The sequence below is a fragment of the Balearica regulorum genome, chromosome 1 (assembly GCF_011004875.1).
Source record: "Balearica regulorum gibbericeps isolate bBalReg1 chromosome 1, bBalReg1.pri, whole genome shotgun sequence".
In the NCBI taxonomy this organism is placed as follows: Eukaryota; Metazoa; Chordata; class Aves; order Gruiformes; family Gruidae; genus Balearica; species Balearica regulorum.
The window spans coordinates 39,788,751-39,809,185 of NC_046184.1; the positions used below are offsets into that span (position 1 = coordinate 39,788,751).

The window sequence follows — 20,435 nt, forward strand, 5'->3', positions numbered from 1 at the left end:
TGTAAGCAGAAAGTCTTGATCTGAATTAAAGTGCTATCAGTAGATAGTGAGGCACATTGAGGTCTGACAGAGAACTCATCCCTGAGCAACCAAGTCTGTGCTTCGCTGAGCTGTCCCATGTGTTGAATGGTCTTTGGGGCTGAAACACGCTCCGTTTCTTAAACTTGAAAGAGATGAGGTGATTTACAAACTATGAAAATGTTTTATTTTATAAATATATTAAAATGAGGCACTTTTTCATTTTTCCTTCACTTATACACAGTGTGACCTTAAAAATCACCATGGGCACAACAGAGGTGAGGGGACTGCGCAGTTGGAAGCGAGAGGCAGGAACCCAGAACTAGTGCTGCTGCTGGGCTCTTCCTATTTGGGTGTCACTACTGTTACACATTATAAATCATAGCTTAGCAATAGTCAAAAGCCCCTTAAACCAAACTTACAAATTTGCCGTACTAAGTTTTTCTATGGGCATTTGGTCTTCCAAAGGCATACTCAGTTAATCGTCCGTGGCGCTTTAAAATCTTTTTGCCCCCCAGCTCACACCACAGTAGCAGCAATTGTGAATTACAACAAAATATTAGTTCAGTGCAAATTTTTATGAATACTCTAATTCTGAGATAAAAAGTTAACGCTGTTTTAGTTATTAGCCTAGCCAAAACTTAAGATACTTTTCTATGTAACCACGAGGGAAACTGAAAATGTTAATTTAGTACTCTAGTTTTCAGAACAAGGTTAGGGGAGATAACATATCTAACTCTCTGAAGAAAACAAAGCAAAAAGTCCAGTGAACTCAAGAAAAATACTAACCGGGTATTGATATACTAAAATCCAGACAGAAATGTGAAAGTTGGCAGAGTTAATTATGTTCTTTCTTGCTGTTTCCACTGGGATAGATACCTGTCTTTGGCCAGTTTGAATCTAGAACAGCTTTGCATATATATCCCAAGAGATTTGTATCTGGCAGGAAGAAGAGGAATAGCAACTGGAACTAAATCTTGAGGAATAAGTCGTACAAACTAGTTAACTTTTTTTAATGTGACTAGGTAACTAGCAGGTTTTTTGTGTGGAGGAAAAGCAGCAACAGAACAAGGCTTGGATATGATCTCACACATCTGAAAAGCTGCCAAAAGAATAGTTACCAATTTTTAATATTGAAATGAAGAGTGTATTGAGTGGGATTGTGCCAGGTTATCTCCTGTTCGCTGCTTTTAATTGGTGATGCGGATGACGTAGCAGATAGCTGGAATGGTCTGGCAGGTGCACTGGAGGCCTGGAGCAGCAATTTAAAATGCTTTTGAGTGGTTTGAGAACTGAGCTTCTGGAATATGATGAAATCAAACTGGGGAAACTGCTAACTCCTTTGCTGAGGCAGGAATAACTTGCTATAGAAATACAGTGGAAAGTAAGTACCTAGACGGCAGCTCTTTGGAGAAAGGTTGGTGTGCTGTGGTGCACTGCCAGGCAAACCCAAGTCAGGTGCTGCCGTACAAGAGGCCGACGTTGCACAGAACGGGGGAAGAGCCAAGAGGCCTCCAAGTCACGTAACTCATTAAAAAGAAAAGAAAGTCCTGCGGCAGGGCTGTGCTTGCCGCGCACAGCCGGTGAGGAAGCCGGGCCGGGAGCAAAGCAGCGCCCGAGCCCGCTGTGGTAACAGCTGCGCCCCATCCCGTGCTCCGGGGCGGAGCGCCGCCGCCGCCACCTCCTCAGGGACAAACTACGGCTCCCACAGTGCTGCGCGCCGCCGGAAGCGGCGGCTCTTCTGACGCAACTTCCGAAGGAGCTCGTGGGGGGGCTGTGGAGCCGCGCGGTGGTTCTCTGGTGGAGGTGGCGGTTGGTGGGCTCCCGGCGGTACCGGCATCATGGTGAGCGGCGTGGCGGCGCTTTTTCCCGGGAGGAGGGGGGCGGTGGGTGCGGAGCGGCACAGCACGCCAGGGCGTGGCGGCGGCCGCCGCCGCGCTCCCCGTAGACACGCGTGCGAGGGCCTGGCGGTCGCGCCCCTCCCCCACGCTTTGTCCGGTGCGGTTGCAGCGCTAGCGCGGGGGTGGCCTCGCGCTCTGCCCGGCGGGCGGCCGGGGCGCGGAGGAGGAGGAGGAGGAGGAGGCGGCGGCGGCGGCGGCGTGTTGGGCCTGGAAGGTTCTAGAGCGCGCGCGGGGAGGGTCTGTCAGGGCGCGGCCGGGCCGAGCCCAGCCCAGCCCGGAGCGGGGAGACCCTGGGCGGCTCCCGGTCCCGCGGTAAGCGCCCCCCCCCCCCCCCCGCCCCTCGGGAGGGGCTGTCTCGGCCCGCCCGTGCCGCGCGCCCGCGGCACGGCTGACGCGATGGAGGCAGGCGGGAGGCCGGGTCTTCCCCTCTCTTGTCTCCGAGGTCTGGAGAGGCGGCACCGCGTCCCCGAGCGTGACAGGCCGCTCGCGATGGCGTGCCGAGAGCTGTCCTCGCGCTGCCTGGCGTCTCCTACCGCACCCTTCTGATTTTTCGTGTCAAACTAATGATGGAATGGACACGAAACTGGTAGACAAATCATGTGCTGATCACGCAGCAAAGTGAAAAGCTACAGAGCTTGGATTTGATCCTAATTCATTTAAGGCCTTGAGTTCTTTGCAATATTAGTCTTCAAAGGCATATATTCGTTGCTGCTATAGTTAATTTGCATGGAAATGCAAAAAAAAAAAGAGGGGGTTTGACACAAATATCAATATATTAAAGACCCGATGTGCTCAGTAACTAGATTTTTTTGGGGGGTTCTGCTAATTGTACTGATGTTGGGTTGTTTGGATCTGATGGTTAGCCACGCAGAACAGCAGCACAGGCGTTGCCATGGAGTAGGGTTCTGGTAACGGCCTTTCAGGCTCATATATCTTATCAGAGAATATGGTATGTGGTCTCTCGGAGTAGATTGCAATTGGTCTAGTGATCTCTTCACGTGATTACGAGATTACAAGATAAATTCACCTTGACTCTTTCTTAAAAAAATCTATCTTTTATCAAAACCAAATGGGGTATAGAAATAAATTATTTTAATAAACTTTTGTTTAGGCTGTTAGTGTCAGGGGTTTGTTTTTAAAATGCATAGCGTTATTAAAGCTAAAGGAATATTCTTATGTTAATTCTGTTTTAGGCATCCATTTCCCTTGCTCCTGTGAACATTTTCAAGGCAGGTGCAGATGAAGAAAAGGCAGAAACAGCTCGGTTGGTAAGTTTAATTCTCTAAGAAACTGGTGATTAAATTTTGTCTTTTCTACTGTTAAATGTACTTTCAGTTTATGGTGATGTGGAACTTCATCTGTCTCTCACTGTTTTTTCTTGTTGTGTGTCTGTGAACAGAAGGAAGAGGAGTGTTTATGCTAACAATTAGAGCAACTCCTCATAATTGTTCAAAAACTAAGTAACTATGTACCTTAACTCAGAAGATTGGTGTTCATTGGAAGGCATTTCTTTTGGTCATGAGACATGCTTTTATGGTTTCTGTGAGAAGTATACTTGATCTGGTTATCAAAATGTAGCAGTTAAGAAACTTGGACCCAGACTCTGCTGAAAGAATTGTGGCTGTGGAAGGGTTGGGTTAAGATATCCTCTTGGAAGTTATGGGCTAGTGTATAATTCTTCTGTTAAAGTAGAAATAAATCGCTCTACAAGGTATGTTTTGCTTTCATTTCAGTCGTCCTTCGTTGGTGCCATTGCTATTGGTGACCTGGTCAAGAGCACTCTGGGGCCTAAAGGCATGGTAAGACAACAAGTTCCTAGTGGTTCAGACTTGTTAACTTAGTTTTAATAGTTACAGTAGGTTTTCAAGAAGTATTCTAAATCTTGCATCTTGTAGGACAAGATTCTTTTAAGTACTGGGAGAGATAGCACAGTAACAGTGACCAATGATGGTGCAACCATTCTGAAAGCTATTGGAGTTGACAACCCAGCTGCCAAGGTTTTAGTTGGTGAGTTTTTAACAGCTTGTCATTGCAGTACTTGGCATTTCTTCATTTGTAACTCTGTTGTGTAGTTTTTATTTGTTCTTAGAAAAGTATTATTCAAATAATGTGACAAATCTAAGGGAAGGAGAGCAGAATTCCTGAAGTAAGGAGGCCAAGGTGTTGCAAGAGTTGTGGAACTCTGCAAAAGTAAAATTGAGGTGTATGTTGCTCTTGTAAAACTGTTCTGGTGTCTCCTTGTTTTCCCTCAACCCTGGTTTGTCCCAGAAGTCAGAAGGAACAAAAGACAGCTGTGTGCCCCTCTTTTTTCACTGGGAAAATTTAGATCAGAAATCTACTGTGGTACAGAGGTTCTCTCTGATTCTCCCTGATCTAAATCTCTTTTTAACACTTACTCAGCGTTGTACAGAATTTACCTTCGTGATCAACTGTCCTAGTGTGCCGGTTCTAGTGACAAACAGGACCCTGAACAATTCAGTGTCATATCTCTTAATGATTTCTTGTTTGCTGGGTCCTTGTTTATCAGCAGCTCATGTGGCATCCTTGTTTATTATGTTCTCTGATCCTGTATGTATACCTTAGAGCTTCTGTCCAGCCCTACTTCCTTTTGATGACCATCTTTAGGAATGGGGAGAGAGGGGAGTAGCTCTTGACCATCGCCAGGCTGGAACTGGTGTCTAGGTTGCAAATGAAGAGCAGGAATTTGAAGAATGATAAAAACCTGAGATGCAAATCAAATTCCTGTGACTTAGAGTGACTTCCTTAAACTATCGAAGAGCAAGATCTTTTTTCTTCTCCAAACTAATGTGAGATAAAAATAATTCTATGTGAACCTGGTACTGCTGAGCATGGTATTTTGAATCAAAACATTAATACAGTGTTTTCCTCCTTTAGATATGTCAAAGGTGCAAGATGATGAAGTTGGTGATGGAACTACATCTGTCACAGTGCTGGCAGCTGAATTACTGAGGGTGACGTATTACAGTTTTTCAGATGTGTTTCTATTTGGCAATGTTCTGCGATATCAGTAGGAGGTGTGTTATTTGATGTTTATGAAGAGAGCTCCCAAAGTATAGAAATATCTTGCTCCATTGCCATTGAAATTGATAGGAAAAAAAACCCAACCCTTAGGTATTACTTCATCTTTTTATTTGTTTTATTGTAGACTATATTCCTTATTATTTATAAATTCACAAGTATTTTACTTTGGTACATTTTATGAAATAAGAGAAAATTAATTTTCTTATGCGAGTAAAACAGAGAAGTATCCCTCTCACAGGTCACTTCCTGGATGTTGCACTGGGCAGCATGCAGCACTGCTTAGTGGTGAGGTTCTGTCCTCTGAAATCCTTTTCTATCATATTAGTGAGGAAAAAAAAAGGCATGTTGAATTCTGTTCTTGTGTGCACAAGACCTGAATTCATACTGTTCCTTTAAGCTCTGCATGTTTTTTATGTTTATGTAAAAGTTTACACTGCTAAACTCCAAATCTGAAATTACTGTGAAAGAGACTTCAGAAGTGAGGAATTCTTGTTAGCAGAGCTGTGCCAGTAAATCTAATCCTCTCAGAACCAGGAACTGATGAAGAGCATCTGAGAAATGATCCATCAGCTTGCCAAGTTCCTCACAAACGGGGAGTTTGAATATGGGGTGGGTTTTTTTCCAACTACACTTCAAGCTGCACCTGTAAGTGAACAGAAAACTGATCTCGAACATGAAGTGAAAGATTGCTATTTTGAAGTATATGTCTGGTTGCAATTCATATTGGAGTTAGCATTTTTTTTTTCCGCCATCAAAATTTCTTGATGATATTCCAAGGGCAGATCATATTTACCTAGAATGTAAAAAAAACCTGCTGGTAGGGTGACTGTGACTTTAATTTCATTGTTACAGCTCTCTGGCTTTTACTGCTATTCAGAATTTTCTGATTACTTGGAAGTGTCTCTCCTAGTTAGTGTAAATATACCTCGGGGGGAAAAACCTAATTCTTAATTTCATTTAAATAGGAGGCAGAATTACTGATTTCAAAGAAGATTCATCCTCAGACCATCATTGCAGGCTGGAGAGCAGCCACAAAAGCTTCAAGAGAGGCACTTTTGAAAGCAGCTGTGGATCATGGGTTAGTTATGTACATTTGCTGTAACTTTATAAAGCAGTCAAGATTAAAACATTAGTGACAATTATATGCCATTGGGAAATTCTTCACTCTCTTTTAAGTAGTGTAAAGGCTGAATTTTTTAATTTTAACAGTTAAGGAAAAAAAAGACTGCTTTTTTTAGATGCAGTACGGAAACTTTATGAAATTATTTGAAATTACTTAGGATGTGCAGAAACAAAACACAAGCAACAGTTTTCTCCCTAGAAGAAAAATCTGAGCTGTTACTTCACATACAATGTTCAGACTTCAGATGTGACTGTTTTCTTTACCTGACACTTTGAGAACACAGACTTTCTAAAGCTGAATGCAGAGGTTCTAATTGAACTTCTATTTCAAATAGAAGGTTGTGTTCCGGAACACTGGAAGGTTTCTTTGTAGTGTTCCTCAAAATGGAACATGGTACACGTAGATATAGGCTAGAAGAAGTGGGGAGAGACTCACAGTGGTAGGTTAATGATATTTAAGGCTTTTAGACTTTCTGCTTTAACTCTACTGACTTTTATTTTAGTGACGATGAAGTCAAGTTCCGTGAAGACTTGATGAACATTGCAGGAACAACTCTTTCGTCAAAATTGCTTACTCATCATAAAGATCACTTTGTCAAGCTAGCTGTGGAAGCTGTTCTTAGGTTGAAAGGTTCTGGTAATTTGGAGGCTATCCATGTCATTAAGAAACTTGGTGGAAGTTTGGCTGATTCCTACTTAGATGAAGGTAAGTCTTTGTATTGTTGGCTGTAAGTGAACTTGAGAAATGAAGCTGTTGAAAGTTACACGTCTACAAATTTGTTTTAGGAAACATTGCTATGTTACTACTAAATTGAATAATAAATATGAGGGAATTTTGTTATAATTTAAATGAATTGTTTTCCTTTTTTATCTGAAGTCTTACAAGACCTTTCTGTTACCGCAGGCTTTTTACTTGACAAGAAAATTGGTGTAAATCAGCCAAAAAGAATTGAAAATGCAAAGATTCTAATTGCAAATACTGGTATGGATACAGACAAGATTAAGGTATGTGGCTGAACTACTGTTGTGAAACAATGTTTTTGTAAACGGAATTAATTTTTAGACTGAAATCTCTGTTTTCTTTGATGTAGATTTTTGGCTCTCGTGTTAGAGTGGACTCTACAGCAAAAGTAGCAGAAATAGAACAGGCAGAAAAAGAAAAAATGAAAGAGAAGGTAGACCGTATCCTTAAGCATGGAATAAACTGCTTTATTAACAGGTATGTATTTTCTTGGAAAAAGGGGAGAGTTACAAAGTAGCAAGATTTTAATAATGTTTATTTTAAAGAGGAAGAACTGATGTTATTTAATCAGGGATCCATGTTTAAGTCCAGTTGAAGCAATGTCACTATGCTTTTATACTAACAGATTTATTTAGTTATGAATACCAGCAGCAATGTCCATATCCACGTGCCTCTCTTTGGGGGGAAATTGGTGCTGAAAGAGTCTGTGCTGCTGAATGCATTTAGTTCAGATTGACCAGCTGTGCTTTTTCCTGCATGAAAATGCTGGTGCTGGAGTACTGCTCCAAATTCAACAGTGTTTGAGAGGCCTCTCTGCTCCCTGTCATGAGCTTTTTTTTTTATGGACATCTTTGAAAGTATGAAAGATAACCATTTTCATTTAAGAAATGTCACAATCCAGGTTGCTTATTTTTGTTAGCAGTGTGCTTCTCTCTTAAACTGTCACAGTGCAAAAAAATCATTCAGTTTTTTAATGATGAAAAATGCTTTTGCTTTTCAGTAATTCTTATTTGAGTGGAACTGCCATACTTAATAGCAACTTGACATCTACCTGGTGGTTCAGCACATCACGTAGTCTGCTAGGAAGCTGATTAGCTAGTACTGCACCAAAGGTTAGGAGTTGTAAGAGTAGCACTCTTTTCCACAGTAGCAAAGATTCACTCTTTCAGGACATTGTGCATCGTATAACTCACCTTCAAAATTTGTGTCAAACATCTGTAAGAAGCACTGACAGACTGATGAATCTCATAGCCCCTCTATATATGTCATGTTTCATACACACTGCATTCTAGTGGAGGCAAAATGAGTACTGTCCAGTGGACATGGTACAAATATAGAGTCCTAGAGTCAGGAGTCCTGTTGGCAAATTGATGGAAGAATCCTTTCAAGTATACAAAAAAAAATCCTTAACTCCTTAATCCTTAACTCCATCGCTACTACCCTGTATGCTTGTAATGCAGGTAGTTGCCCTAAGGAAGCTCAGGTAGCAGTTAGTCACTGTAGCCAGGCTAGCGATACTCCAGTTAGCTTGATTCTTGACTTGCAGATTTATTCCCTGATAAAATTGACTTCTGTTTATAGGCATACTGCAGATCCACTTCACATCTGGTACTGTGTTAGCCAGTCAAATACTGCTGAGGAGATGCTTACAAAAGGTCAAGGCTGTATGGATCCAGAGTAGGAAGAAACTTTCCTGGGTGTACCCAGCAGCGCCAGTTGTCTGTTTGAAGATAGATTAGAAATGTCTTTTTTGATGGAGATGGCATCTCCCAGCTCCTGCTCAATGTCTACAATACTCAGTCTCTAATTTGGAAGGGAAAAGTAATTTGGCATCTGTCATTGACCATTCAGCTTTAGATGACTACTTCATTCTAGAGAGAGTGAGATACATATTAATAGGAGAGCATATACTCTTCTCTGTGGTCTGCTATTTGTATACATTACAAGACTGGCCATTTATTGTTCCATAGCGTTGTATACTGTTTGGATTTTGTGTTGGTTAAGGAATTAAAGACGTTACTTAACATGTTGTTCTACTGTGCCCAGCTAGAATAGGCAGTTAAGTGCCCAGCAGGCACTTAGGATCAAAAAACTTAGAATTTAAAGCATATTGGTCCCTGTGCTTAGTGTGAATGTGTGTCATCTTTTGTAATAGTTTGAATTTTTTTTTTCTTCTTTTAGCTTTGTATGTTTTCCTGTCACTGCATTTGCTTCTGTGTGGTGTAATATTCCATGTGTAGCAGGTGCCTCACGTATTGACTGCTTTTGTAGCTTTCAGAAACCTCTTGCACATCCATGCTACTGAGAATCGGGTGTCCTTTGTTACTCTGGTATTTTAAAAGGTTTGTTCCATGCATAATGGGAAGATGTGCCTGTGTTTTAATTGTAGGCAGTTGATCTACAACTACCCTGAACAGCTCTTTGGAGCTGCTGGCGTCATGGCTATTGAACATGCAGACTTTGCTGGTGTAGAACGACTGGCTCTTGTTACAGGTGTGTGGAGTACCTTGTATGAAACTTGGAGGGTCACATCATTTGATCTTTAGTAAATGTTAATGCTTTATTGCCTAGTTTATACTTTTTACCATTAAGTGGATTTGTGAATGTGGAAAGTATTCCAAATAAGCTTTATTTTGCAGTACTTAAATACAAACGTATGTGAAGGACCCTACAAAATTGGCCATAAGTAACTTTGAAATTACTTTGTTGATTTATCAACTGCTATATAACTGTCAGTGTTTTTTCAGAAGCAGGTAACTCAGTTTCTGTCTTTAGTATGTTACACTTCACATGTAAATTGTTTTGATTCTGAATCCTCCCTGTGTAATAATTTAAACATACTTTTTTTTTCCTCTAGCAACTGTGAATAAAGGATCATAATGCTAACTGTGGAATACAATTTAGCCAGTTAGTGCCAGTTAGTAATTTTCTTTCATATTTAAAATAATAAAAAAAAATAGATCCAGGAGGGTGGTGGCCAGTGGTTCTCAGCCATTTTCAGGCAGGCAAAATGAATGCTGGCAGAAGCTCAAGTTTAAAAAATGTAACAAACGATTTAGTGTTTTATAAATACTTCATCAGTAAATACTACTAAACCTTTTAAACAGATTGACGTTTTACTACTGGCAAATACCAACATTTCGTCTTTAATCCAGACAGAACTCAAAAGTATTACAGCTATTGTAGTTCTTGTGATATGAAACAAAATACTGGTGTTTTAAGGACTTCTCAACATCAGGAGAAAGTTTCTGTTGCCATATGCTGACACTGGAAAAATTTGGCTTATCATTATTGTTAATTTAAATTTATTTTGGGGCAATTATGAAGATGATCTCTTCCTCTCCTCCCCCCTGCCCCTAGTTAGACCTTGCATGAATGGATGTTTTCATTGTGAGCTCTTTAACTTTTGTATGATCTTACATTTGTAGGTGGTGAAATTGCATCAACCTTTGATCACCCTGAGCTAGTAAAACTAGGAAGCTGCAAGCTTATTGAAGAAGTCATGATTGGAGAAGATAAACTCATTCATTTCTCTGGAGTGGCAATGGGTGAGCGTTTACCACTAATGACAGGTTGTAACATTTGTGTCAACCCTCTGCTAACGCTTTTCAGTTACCAGGGCAGCATAGGCATCTTGTAATGATTCACATAACCTTTTTTATTAAAGCCTTGCTCTTCAATACAAATCCTGCAAAGATGTATGTTCAGGTTTGAAATTGTTCATCTAACCTTAAACATACACATAAGCATTTGTAAGGATGGGAACCAAAATTTCTGCTTTGGGAGACTGAATTGACAAGAAAAGTAGTAATTTGTCATACCTCAAGAACTTGAGAGCTTGTTCTAGTAAATGCCAATACTGTAAGTTTCTGAGGGGTTGCTTTAAGATAACATTCATTTTCTATTCAATTCAGTAAGATGTCACGGAACAGTTAATTGATGAAAGCAGTAGGTTAGTCTACATCGTTTCATTCTACCTGTGAATTGTTGTCATGCTTTTCCACCTAAAATTGATTTATGTAAAACTTGACTGCAGTGATAGCAAAACCATTACAAATGTTTTGTGATAGCCTCTTTCTGTGTCTTTTTTTTTTTTCATCATTTCACATTTGCACTTTTTAGGTGAAGCTTGCACCATAGTTTTGCGTGGAGCAACACAGCAGATTCTAGATGAAGCAGAGAGGTCTTTGCATGATGCTCTCTGTGTTCTTGCCCAGACCGTGAAGGACACTAGAACTGTGTATGGTGGAGGTGAATATTAGATTCTTTGTACGTGGTATACGTTTTGTATTATTGTTCAAGTCTGATATAAAACATCTGTGTGCCTTCAATGAATAGGTTGTTCAGAGATGCTGATGGCGAATGCTGTCGCAGAACTTGCCATCAGAACACCTGGCAAAGAGTCTGTTGCAATGGAGTCCTTTGCTAAGGCTTTACGAATGGTAAGTTTGTTTAATCAGATTGCTGGATTAATAGACATAAAGTTTCACTAAGTTTACTAACTTCTGAGATCAGATGGTTGCTTCTCTTGCAAAGTTTTTATTTTCTAAAAGTAAAGTAAAATTTAGCAACATCTCTTGGATGAACAAAGGGGAAAAAGTTACTGTTTTTTCTCTTAGAAAAAGAGTACTGGTGTTTTAATAATTCTACATGTTATAAAAATCTGAATGTTGATAAGATACCCGCAGTGTTGATATGATACCTGCAAGGTTGAAAGTGCAACAGAAATAGCACATAAAATCTCTGCTAATTCAGTTGACAGCTGATTTAGAAAAGAGCAACCCGTCGGTTCTATTGATACTCTAGTGCTATTTGTTTGTATTCATGCTCTAGTACTACAGAAACTTCTAGACTTGCATTGGAGACTGCATTTTAGTAGGAAAAAAAGAGTATCGCAAGAAACGTTCATGGACTATTATTGTGCTAACAGACTGTCAATTTGAGGAAAAGTTGTCTTCCTATATTTTAAATTAGGGAAAACCTTTCTTAGGAAATGAAAGACCATAGGAAAGCACTTCTGCCAAGAAAATTAAAGAGCATGGTAAGGCTTGGCATTACCCTTTCAGTCAGCGGGTGCCATTTGCACTGCTGTCATTTAAACGGCAAACAGAATGATCTCGTGGTTAATGCTTACCAGCGAACTCATGTTCTTAAAATGAAACCGTTTCTGCAGTTGTAGTCTGAAATAGTAAGAAAGAGACAGATTTCTTTCTGTCCATGTAAAATTAACTGACAGATCTGCTAACATGCTTCTGTCCTCTCAGCTACTGTCTTAACAAGGTCTTAAACAAAATCCTGAGAGGTAGTTTGACTTTTTTCTTTTTCCCTATCTTCTGATCACTGTAACAGATCATCTGCCATGTTCTTGAAACTTCCTCTTCTTGAAACTGATTAATAAACTAGTAACATCACAGTATGTTTCATGTTTACTAGGGATCAGTCCCTGCGTTAACTAAAACCAACCTGTGTTTCTCTCCTTAGATCCCAACAATAATAGCTGATAATGCTGGCTATGACAGTGCAGATTTGGTTGCTCAGCTGAGAGCTGCTCACAGTGAAGGGAAGACTACTTACGGACTCGGTGAGGGGCTTGATAATACTTCTGCTCTTGGGATTGCTGTTGGGGAGGGGAATTATCAAACTTGGTCACATCTGTTTGTCACTGGTATGTTCAGCTGGAAGAACTGAGTATGTTGATTTGTGTTTGCTTTGCATAGAACATAGAGAGTGTTATATTCTTTTATCATTCTACTGGGCTCTTCACAATGGAGTGAAAAGCCTTGGTTTTGAAGGGTATGGTTTCCACCTGTGAAAACCACTTTCCTTACTTACATTGAGTCTAGTTATATGAAGCTTAAAAAGAAAGGCATTGATTTTTTAAAAAAATAAATAAAAAAACAACCAAATACCTCAAAACTTAAAAAATGTGGAGAAGAATTCTGAAGTTGCTATACCTAAGGAAATAGCGTTGAGAGCTCTGTTGGGATCTTGTCTCCTCTTCCCAGTGTATAAAGTTTTCATCATTAATTTTTTTGATGCAATTGCAACATGTTAGGCTTCAATCAGGAGCCTTGAAGTGAAAGACTTTAATACTTCCCTTACTATCAGTATAGTTCATTTGAGCAGGTAAGTTGCCATACTGTCAGCTGCTTGTAATTTCCTTAAAAAAAACCCCTCAAGTTAAAAAAAACCCCAACCTCTTAATGTGTCCCTTCTTCCAGATATGAAAGAGGGTATCATTGGAGACATGGCAGTCTTGGGAGTAACGGAAAGTTTCCAAGTCAAGAGACAAGTTTTGCTGAGCGCAGCTGAAGCAGCAGAAATGATTCTTCGTGTAGATGACATTATTAAAGCAGCACCAAGGTACGATCTGAGTATCTACACTGGATAAAGCTAGCACTGAACACAAAATAACAACTAAAAATTAAATATGAAGGTGGGTGGGAAGGCTGGTGGACATCAGTTTGGGGAGGAATTTTCTGATTTTTCTTTTTCTCCGCAGAAAACGCGTACCAGACCACCGCCCATGTTAAATATTCTTCAGTACCTGAGGATATGTGGACCAGATCTCACCTAGTAATTTTTTTAATGATCTAGTTTTCGTGAGGTTATGGAACAGAAGCTTGAGACAAAGCAGATCTCCATCAATGGCATGAAATAACTGCCTTCAGTTGGTTTTAACTTATTTCAGTTTATATGTTGTGGGGAAGATTCACTTGCAAGTAAAACAAGGGTTTTATACAACCCTATTCCTTCTGTTCCTCTCCAGGTTCCACTTAAAATACACAGAAATAAAAAAAAAAATCAAATCCATCAAAGTTGTATTTTTCTTTGTGTAGAACCAAGAAGGGCAGTTTCATTAGAAAAGCAGCGGTGCTCATCCTCAGACAGGAAGTGGTGCCTAGGCAGTCAGCACTGAGGATATCCCGGCGAGCTACAAAGGCTTGAGAGTTTGGGTTGACATGGTGCATCTAGTGTGAGCGGTTTATTCTTGTCCTGGCTGTATAGGTTTTGAGTTTAGGTTCTAGAAATAGGCTTTAAAGTTAAATGTTACCCTTTTCTAGCGATACTGGAGTATATTCATTCTTTGATGGCGAAAGGAAGAGAAAAAGCTTGAAGAGGAACCTCGGTCAACACCCAGAACTAGAACTTAAGGGGTTTTGCAGCTTTTTACACCACAAATGTTATGCAGATAGGAGTTCTTCTGAGGGAGGAGTGAGAGGAAGATGCAGTTTGGGAGAGAGAGATACCAAACAGTCTGTGTGTTTGACTGTGAGGTACTGGATTCCGGCTGACTTTACAAACACCTATTATTTATTGCAAGAGAGGGCAGTTAGTGGGAAAATGGCCAGGCCGCATTGCATTCCCTTTTTTCCTCTTCTTTTTCCCCATTTCATGTCCTGTGGCCTACCTTTCCACTCTTTCCTATTCCAGTAGTTGCTGCAAAGGCAGCGTGTTTCTCGGTTGGACCAGTTCCGTTACGCTCAGGTTGTAAGGCAGTCTGTGATGCCTGCACCAGTCTTTCTCAGATTCTTGATGACTGTCAGCAGAGAAGAGCGGAGGGGTCCCGTCTGCGTGGGAGCCCAACGAGAGGCGCCGCCTGGGTGTTGGGACCTTTCCGGCCCTTGCAAGTATAACGCAGCACCTTGGCAAACGCCGGGGGAGGTCTGCCAAAGCAGGAAGATTCACTGGAAATCAAGAAAGTATCTGTAAACAGTTTTTTCCCTTAGGTTTTCTGAACGGTTTTTTGGTTTCTCCTCCAAAGACTCATGTTCTCCAAAAGTGACAATACTGCATAGAGCGCTGTGTTAAATACAAACTGTTGGCAAGCAGGTGAAAGCACCTTCTTCCCCACCCCCTTGGATAAATAAATTACCAAATCACTTCCATCGGAAATAAACCATTGAATGGGGATGTTAAAAAAGCCCCAAACTCTTGTCCTGCTGAGTAATTTTCTTTTGTAGGAAGAGATAGTTTGTTGGAAAAGGTTAGATAAAGAATTTGGAAAAGGAGAATTCAGTTAATTCTTCAGAAGGATGGTTTAACTCTTGTGAGACACTAGTACATTTTATTTAATGAATAGTAAGCACCCTACACGGGTGCTAGCCAGATCCACATCCAGGCTTCATTTAACAAGACGGCGAGCGCTAGCACAGTCTGTATATTTCCAGATAATTTTTCAAGCATGTAAATGACGTTAAGCAGTCACGAACTGGCATTGGATCAAACCTTTTCTGGGAAGTCAACCATCGCTTCTGCAGGCTGTGCTGGTGAGACAGTTCCACTTGACAAGTGAGACGGAGAGGGAAGAGGCTGATCCGTGCCACCAAGGGTTCCCCGCCCTTTTTAAATAAAACCTCTTTTACCAAACTCAATGATCCATCCCATGGAAACAAAAGCTAAAAATGTCATTTTGAGCCAGATTTCTTTGTGTGTTACACAATTAAAGGAAAGCATACTTAAAAAAAAGGCTTCACTGCATTTTGAAGGAGATCTGAACTGGCCTGAGTTGCAAGCTGGAGAAATACCCAGCTGAAGTCAACTGAGTAAAGTTTGCCTCTGCTTCAAATTCTGTGCAGGCCTGTAGCAGCGGGCTCCCAGCCCTGGGTTTTGTTCACGCAAGTTTATCTTTTGTTGTGGTTTAACCTGGCTGGCAGCTACACCAACCACACAGCCATTCACTCACTCCCCCTGCTCAGTGGGATGGGGGAAAGAATTGAAAAAAAACAATAAAATGTGTGGATTGAGATAAAGACAGTTTAATAGGACAGAAAAGGGAGAGAATAATGACCATGATAAAAGAATATACAAAACAAGTGATGCACAGCACAGTTGCTCACCACCCGGAGCTGATGCTCAGCTGGTTCCTGAGCCACACTGCCTCCCGACCAACCCCCGGTTATATACTGAGCATGACATCATATGGTATGAAATATCCTTCTGGCCAGTTTGGGTCAGCTGTCCTGGCTGTGTCCCCTCCCAACTCCTTGTGCACCCCCTGCTTTCTCGTTGGCAGGGCAGTATGAGAAGCTGAACAGTCTTTGACTGCTTGGCAACAACTAAAACATCAGTGTGTTATCAACGTTATTCTCATCCTAAATCCAAACCGCAGCACTATACCCACGGCTAGGAAGAAAATTAACTCCATCCCTGCCGAAACCAGGACACCTTTGCCACTCGTGTTTTTCCCATTTTAGTCAGGCTTTGATTTTCTTCTTTGCTACTGCATGAAAACTTGGTGTGTTGCTGCTTTTCGGGCAGTGTTGTCGGTAACATAAAAACGAACAGCAAAGCCTCTGGCTTTCCTCAGCATCATTTAAAATGCTGCTTGGCAATAACAAAGTAAGAGTGGCCGCTAATTTTCCAGGAAGAAGGCAGCAGCGGGAAGAGGGGAGCTCGCTGGTACATACGCGCCGTTTCCTTGATAGTGCAGCCAGGGCTCCACTACTGCTTCCCACGTGGCAGGCAGGGAAACCTTCAAGCTGCTGCTGCTGCTGCGTTTCAGGTAATTCATCTGAGACAAATGTCATGGGTTACTTCAGAGCTGTGACTCCCACCGGAGAGTTGAGGCTTGGATGCCTCAGCAAGGTGGAGGTGAGAAGAGCGAGCCCTATGGGTGAAGAGCTGCGAGTCCGTACATGCTCTGTACGTACAGTCCACCCATGGAAAACATCTAAACAGTGTCTTCATCTCTACTGCAGGCTCTAAGTGGTCCCCGCATGGGAGGAGGGGGAAAGGGAGGAAGTCTTTGCTCTAGCGAGAGTGCTGGGTGCTGTGCGAAAGGGGGTGTCTGTACAAGCGAGTTTTGTTGTCACCTAGCCCTGAGCCGGTGCACCTACTCCTGAAGACTAGTCAGGTGGCATGGTGCTCCCTGGAGACAGAGTGGGCAGCTGAGCATCAGCAGGGCTCGGCTTCTGGCTCGGGCTTGGTGGCAGGAGGTGGTGATGGTTTCTCATCGAGCGTGATTTCTATCACTGCCCCGGACCGCTTGCGGGGTTCAGGGGTCTCCTCCGACCATCTCCCCACCCTGCGCACTCCTTTGGCCACTTTGGGTGCATTCCTGCAGGGGTTGTGGTCATAGATCACCAGCTTCAGGCCGGGGAGGTGAGCCAGGCTGGGGAAGAACCGGATGGAGTTGCGATCCACGTCGATCACCTCCAGAAAAGGCATATCCAGGAGCACAGGGGGAAACTCGGACAGCAGGTTGCCCGACAGCCAGATGGTGCGCAGCTCCTGCAGGCACCGCAGCTGGGCAGGGAGCGTGCGCAGCGCGTTGGAGCCGGCGTGCAGCGTCTTGAGCAGGCTGAGCTCGCACACCACCTCGGGCAGGCACTGCAGACAGTTGGACTCGATCCAGAGGGTCTTGAGGTTCTGCAGGAGCCGGAGCTCAAGGGGCAGGCTGCAGAGCTTGTTGTTGCCCAGGTAGAGGATGCACAGCTGCTTCAGCGTGCAGACAACCAGGGGCAGCGCTTTGAAGTTGTTGAAGTCCAGCGCCAAGATCTGCAGGTTTTGCAACTGCTCCAGCTCAGGGGGCAGATGGTTCAGGTTGTTGTCGCTCAGGTACAGCTTGACCAGTTCTCTAAAAGAGCAAATGTGCAGAGGCAGCCGCCTCAGCTGCCTGCCGCTCAGATCCACCATTTTATCCACTGGCATCTCTTCTAGGTCTTCCAGGAGGTACTTCTGGCACTTGTTGGAGGGCACAAAAGCAACTATGGCTTTCAGACTGTTACCCATACTTTCTTTCTTTGGGGATCGCTGGGACTGCAAGGGACAGGGGCTCGCCTTGGTCTTCTCCTGCTGTGCACTGACCTGCTGGCAACTCCGTCTTCCCAATATAAGGCTCTGTTTACACGGCACCAGTCATTAATCTCAAGGGCTCTGAAATGTTTCTGATAACCGAATGAGTGTTTGGTGACGGGGATTACAGACAGGACGACTTATAGCACAGGTCTCCTTCTTCCACCCACACGCCCCACCCCCTCCAAAAACATTCCTTCTGGCCTCTTCCTGCATACTGCAAATGTTCTCCGATTTTGCCCCAAACCGTCACCCGGATGCCTCAGCCCCTCACCTCTTGCTCTGGCTGTGCAGCCAGTGCTGGCTTAGGAAAGTAAACACCACAGAAGACCAAATTTTTAACGTTTAGCTTTCATGAAACTTTCAGCAAAATGTCGGATGTAATTGAATTGTTGTTTAAAATACGTGTCAAGACTTGACTGACTTCCCAGACGAATGGCACTTTTAGGGATTTACTTTTCAAGGTGCCAAGTACATAATTTCAGAGTGTAACTTGCCACCCAGTACTTATCTTAAACCTTTAACACAAATACTTGGCAAACTGCTATCTTGAGCTGTTCTACTATTTATGTTGCTAATTTAACGGTGTTTATTATAGCTTCTGGCACTCTTGACTGTGTAGGGCCTTTTTCATTACATTATGTTTTGCTTCTTGTGTGAATCCACATTTAATATGCTCACTATCACAACCTGCCAAGGCTGCTCTCCGTCTGCCTTCTGACCGTGCTACTGCAGTTCCCGTGGCCGTACCAAAACATGGCAAGAAACTGCCATGGATTTAATGCCATCAAGATTCTCACTTGTTACGAATGAGATAAATATGTTAAAAGTTTAGATGTGACAGTGTAAACTCTTCCCCTCGTTCTCTCAGCAAGACCCATTGCTATTCAGGTCAGGAGCACCTCTGATTTCCAGGAGGAGCCTTCCCTTGAGTAGGCACCTCTGCATACATTGGCTTCTTGAGCTCCTGCTGTTTTAAGCTTTCCTGGGGGTTGTCCCACCTGTGTGTTGGCCATGGTTCTACCATGATCTTTGGGTTTGAAAGCTGGCAGAGTGTTTTAAGGTGAAAGAGCCTTTCTGGCTGTCTACTTTGATATCTGCAGCTCATTGCTGTCTTTTTCCACACTTACTGTAATTTAGGGAGGATACTTTCTTCAAACAATCTGCAGTCAGGTTCTGGCCATTAGGTGCTACACAACCAAAATACGTGATTGCTGGGAGCCACGTATTCTTAGAAAAACAAAAGGCAGAGCAAATAGAAGATTGAGAAAAAGGCGATATCAAACATTTAAGGTGGCCTCTGGATTTCCGGTCAAATCTGGTAACAGAGAGCTCTCTACTGTCACTTGCCTTCAAATGTAAAGCAGCTCTTAGCTATCAACTGAGTATAGGCTATAGGAAGTTTACTGGTCTTTTCCCTGCAAGATGAGTGGCTGTGCCACGCAGCAGTGATGGTATAAAGGATGTATGGAGGGTTTCCTGGGGGAGGAGAACAGAGAGGGCATCTGGGGACCAGTATTGCAGCAGGACAGAGAACAGCGAGTGCTGTGACCTGAGTGCCATAAAATAGGTTTTGGATGGAGAAGCTGGGCAGAGTATCAAGCCTAGAGAACAAAGATACATCGCAGTCATCTGTGGCCATGCTGTGGAAGAGAGGTGCTGAAAATACTCTCTCATGATGGAAGGTGGGACGTGCTGAGCATAGCATCCCAGCAGCAAGAGACGGTTCGCGCTGAATGAGCATCTCAGAGTAGCCACTTCTTTACTGGTTTAACACTACGTGTCCTGTCAGAGGACCACTGTGGGGAACATGGCATTCCTGGATTTCACAGGGCATCCTTTTCCAAGCAGTCACCCTGGAACGTGATCTGACTTTTAAGAAAATATTGCCATGGCCCTCAGCAGGTTTTTATATTTGTTTCCTTTTCTTTAGACTTCTAAAGGGCTCCCCACCCCATTAAGGTACTGTAGGCTACAGGTGTGGAAAACCAAATGCGTTTGCAAAAAATAATAATGAATTTACATCCATGGCAAAGATATGTCCCTTAGACAAATCTCTTCAGATATCCTGCTGATAAGAACAACATAAAGCCTAGGTAAGAGTATATTAATAATATAGTTCAGGCATATTTTTTTTAATAATCCATATGGAGAGAAATAACTTTGCAATATACCTTATGTCTATGGACACAGATACGTATATATTTTTTCTACTTGAATTATTTCTACTTAATGAAACTTTTAAGCTGCAGACAACTATTTCTTAGGATCCTCTGCATTGTAGTTTAATCATTATTCCAGCTTATCAAAAAAAGTCACAATGACCTTTTGTTGCTGCATTTTGTACCTCTGTTGGCTAAATGAATGTCTGCTTGGAACACACTGTGAGATCAGAGTATTTGGGAAAAAATAACCTTCACATGGTGGGATAATAAAGGGCTACATTTGCAATAAAATGAACAGTGTTGATCCTTCTGAGAATTAGCGACTCAGTGAAGGCTCTAAGGCAAAAGCAGTCCCCTCATTAGACCCAGGGCGGTGTTCTGAAAGCCACTTCACGTCTTCAGAGTTATCCTGATGCCTTCCAACATGAGCATTAATGACTTCCCAGAAGCATTTGTGGCATTTGAGGAAAAGTTCAAGCGATAAAGGTGCTTCAGCACAGACATCGTCTTGCTCTCGTCAAAGCGACACTGCCCTACCAGAGGCCATGACATCTGCTCTGCTGCGCGTCAGGTGGCGCGTGTAGGCTCCTTGAGAAATGTCTTTGCCTTCTCAAAGTTCACAAAGGACCACAGCTATTGCTCACTGTT

The 20,435-nt window shown here is 42.5% G+C and overlaps 2 protein-coding genes across 3 annotated transcripts; one reads left to right on the top strand and one right to left on the bottom strand.

The window, feature by feature from the left end:
- The first annotated feature begins 1,752 nt into the window (after positions 1–1,752).
- CCT2 (chaperonin containing TCP1 subunit 2) lies at positions 1,753–13,638 on the top strand. 2 transcript variants are annotated; one of them, XM_075746419.1, is made up of 16 exons: positions 1,753–1,862; positions 3,113–3,187; positions 3,653–3,718; positions 3,815–3,926; positions 4,815–4,891; positions 5,927–6,039; positions 6,587–6,789; positions 6,988–7,088; positions 7,175–7,302; positions 9,215–9,318; positions 10,254–10,373; positions 10,948–11,076; positions 11,164–11,267; positions 12,307–12,406; positions 13,047–13,188; positions 13,328–13,638. In XM_075746419.1, exons 1-16 carry the CDS (start codon positions 1,860–1,862, stop codon positions 13,356–13,358), a joined length of 1,608 nt encoding a protein of 535 aa, XP_075602534.1. In that variant the 5' UTR covers positions 1,753–1,859; the 3' UTR covers positions 13,359–13,638. The 2 variants fall into 2 exon arrangements, with proteins under 2 accessions (XP_075602534.1, XP_075602527.1); XM_075746412.1 differs by lacking the exon at positions 1,753–1,862 and adding an exon at positions 2,022–2,505.
- Positions 13,639–16,722: 3,084 nt separating this feature from the next.
- Positions 16,723–17,559, bottom strand: LRRC10 (leucine rich repeat containing 10). Its single transcript, XM_010304126.2, has one exon. The coding sequence runs from the start codon at positions 17,557–17,559 to the stop codon at positions 16,723–16,725; it is 837 nt and encodes a 278-aa protein (XP_010302428.2).
- Positions 17,560–20,435: the final 2,876 nt, after the last annotated feature.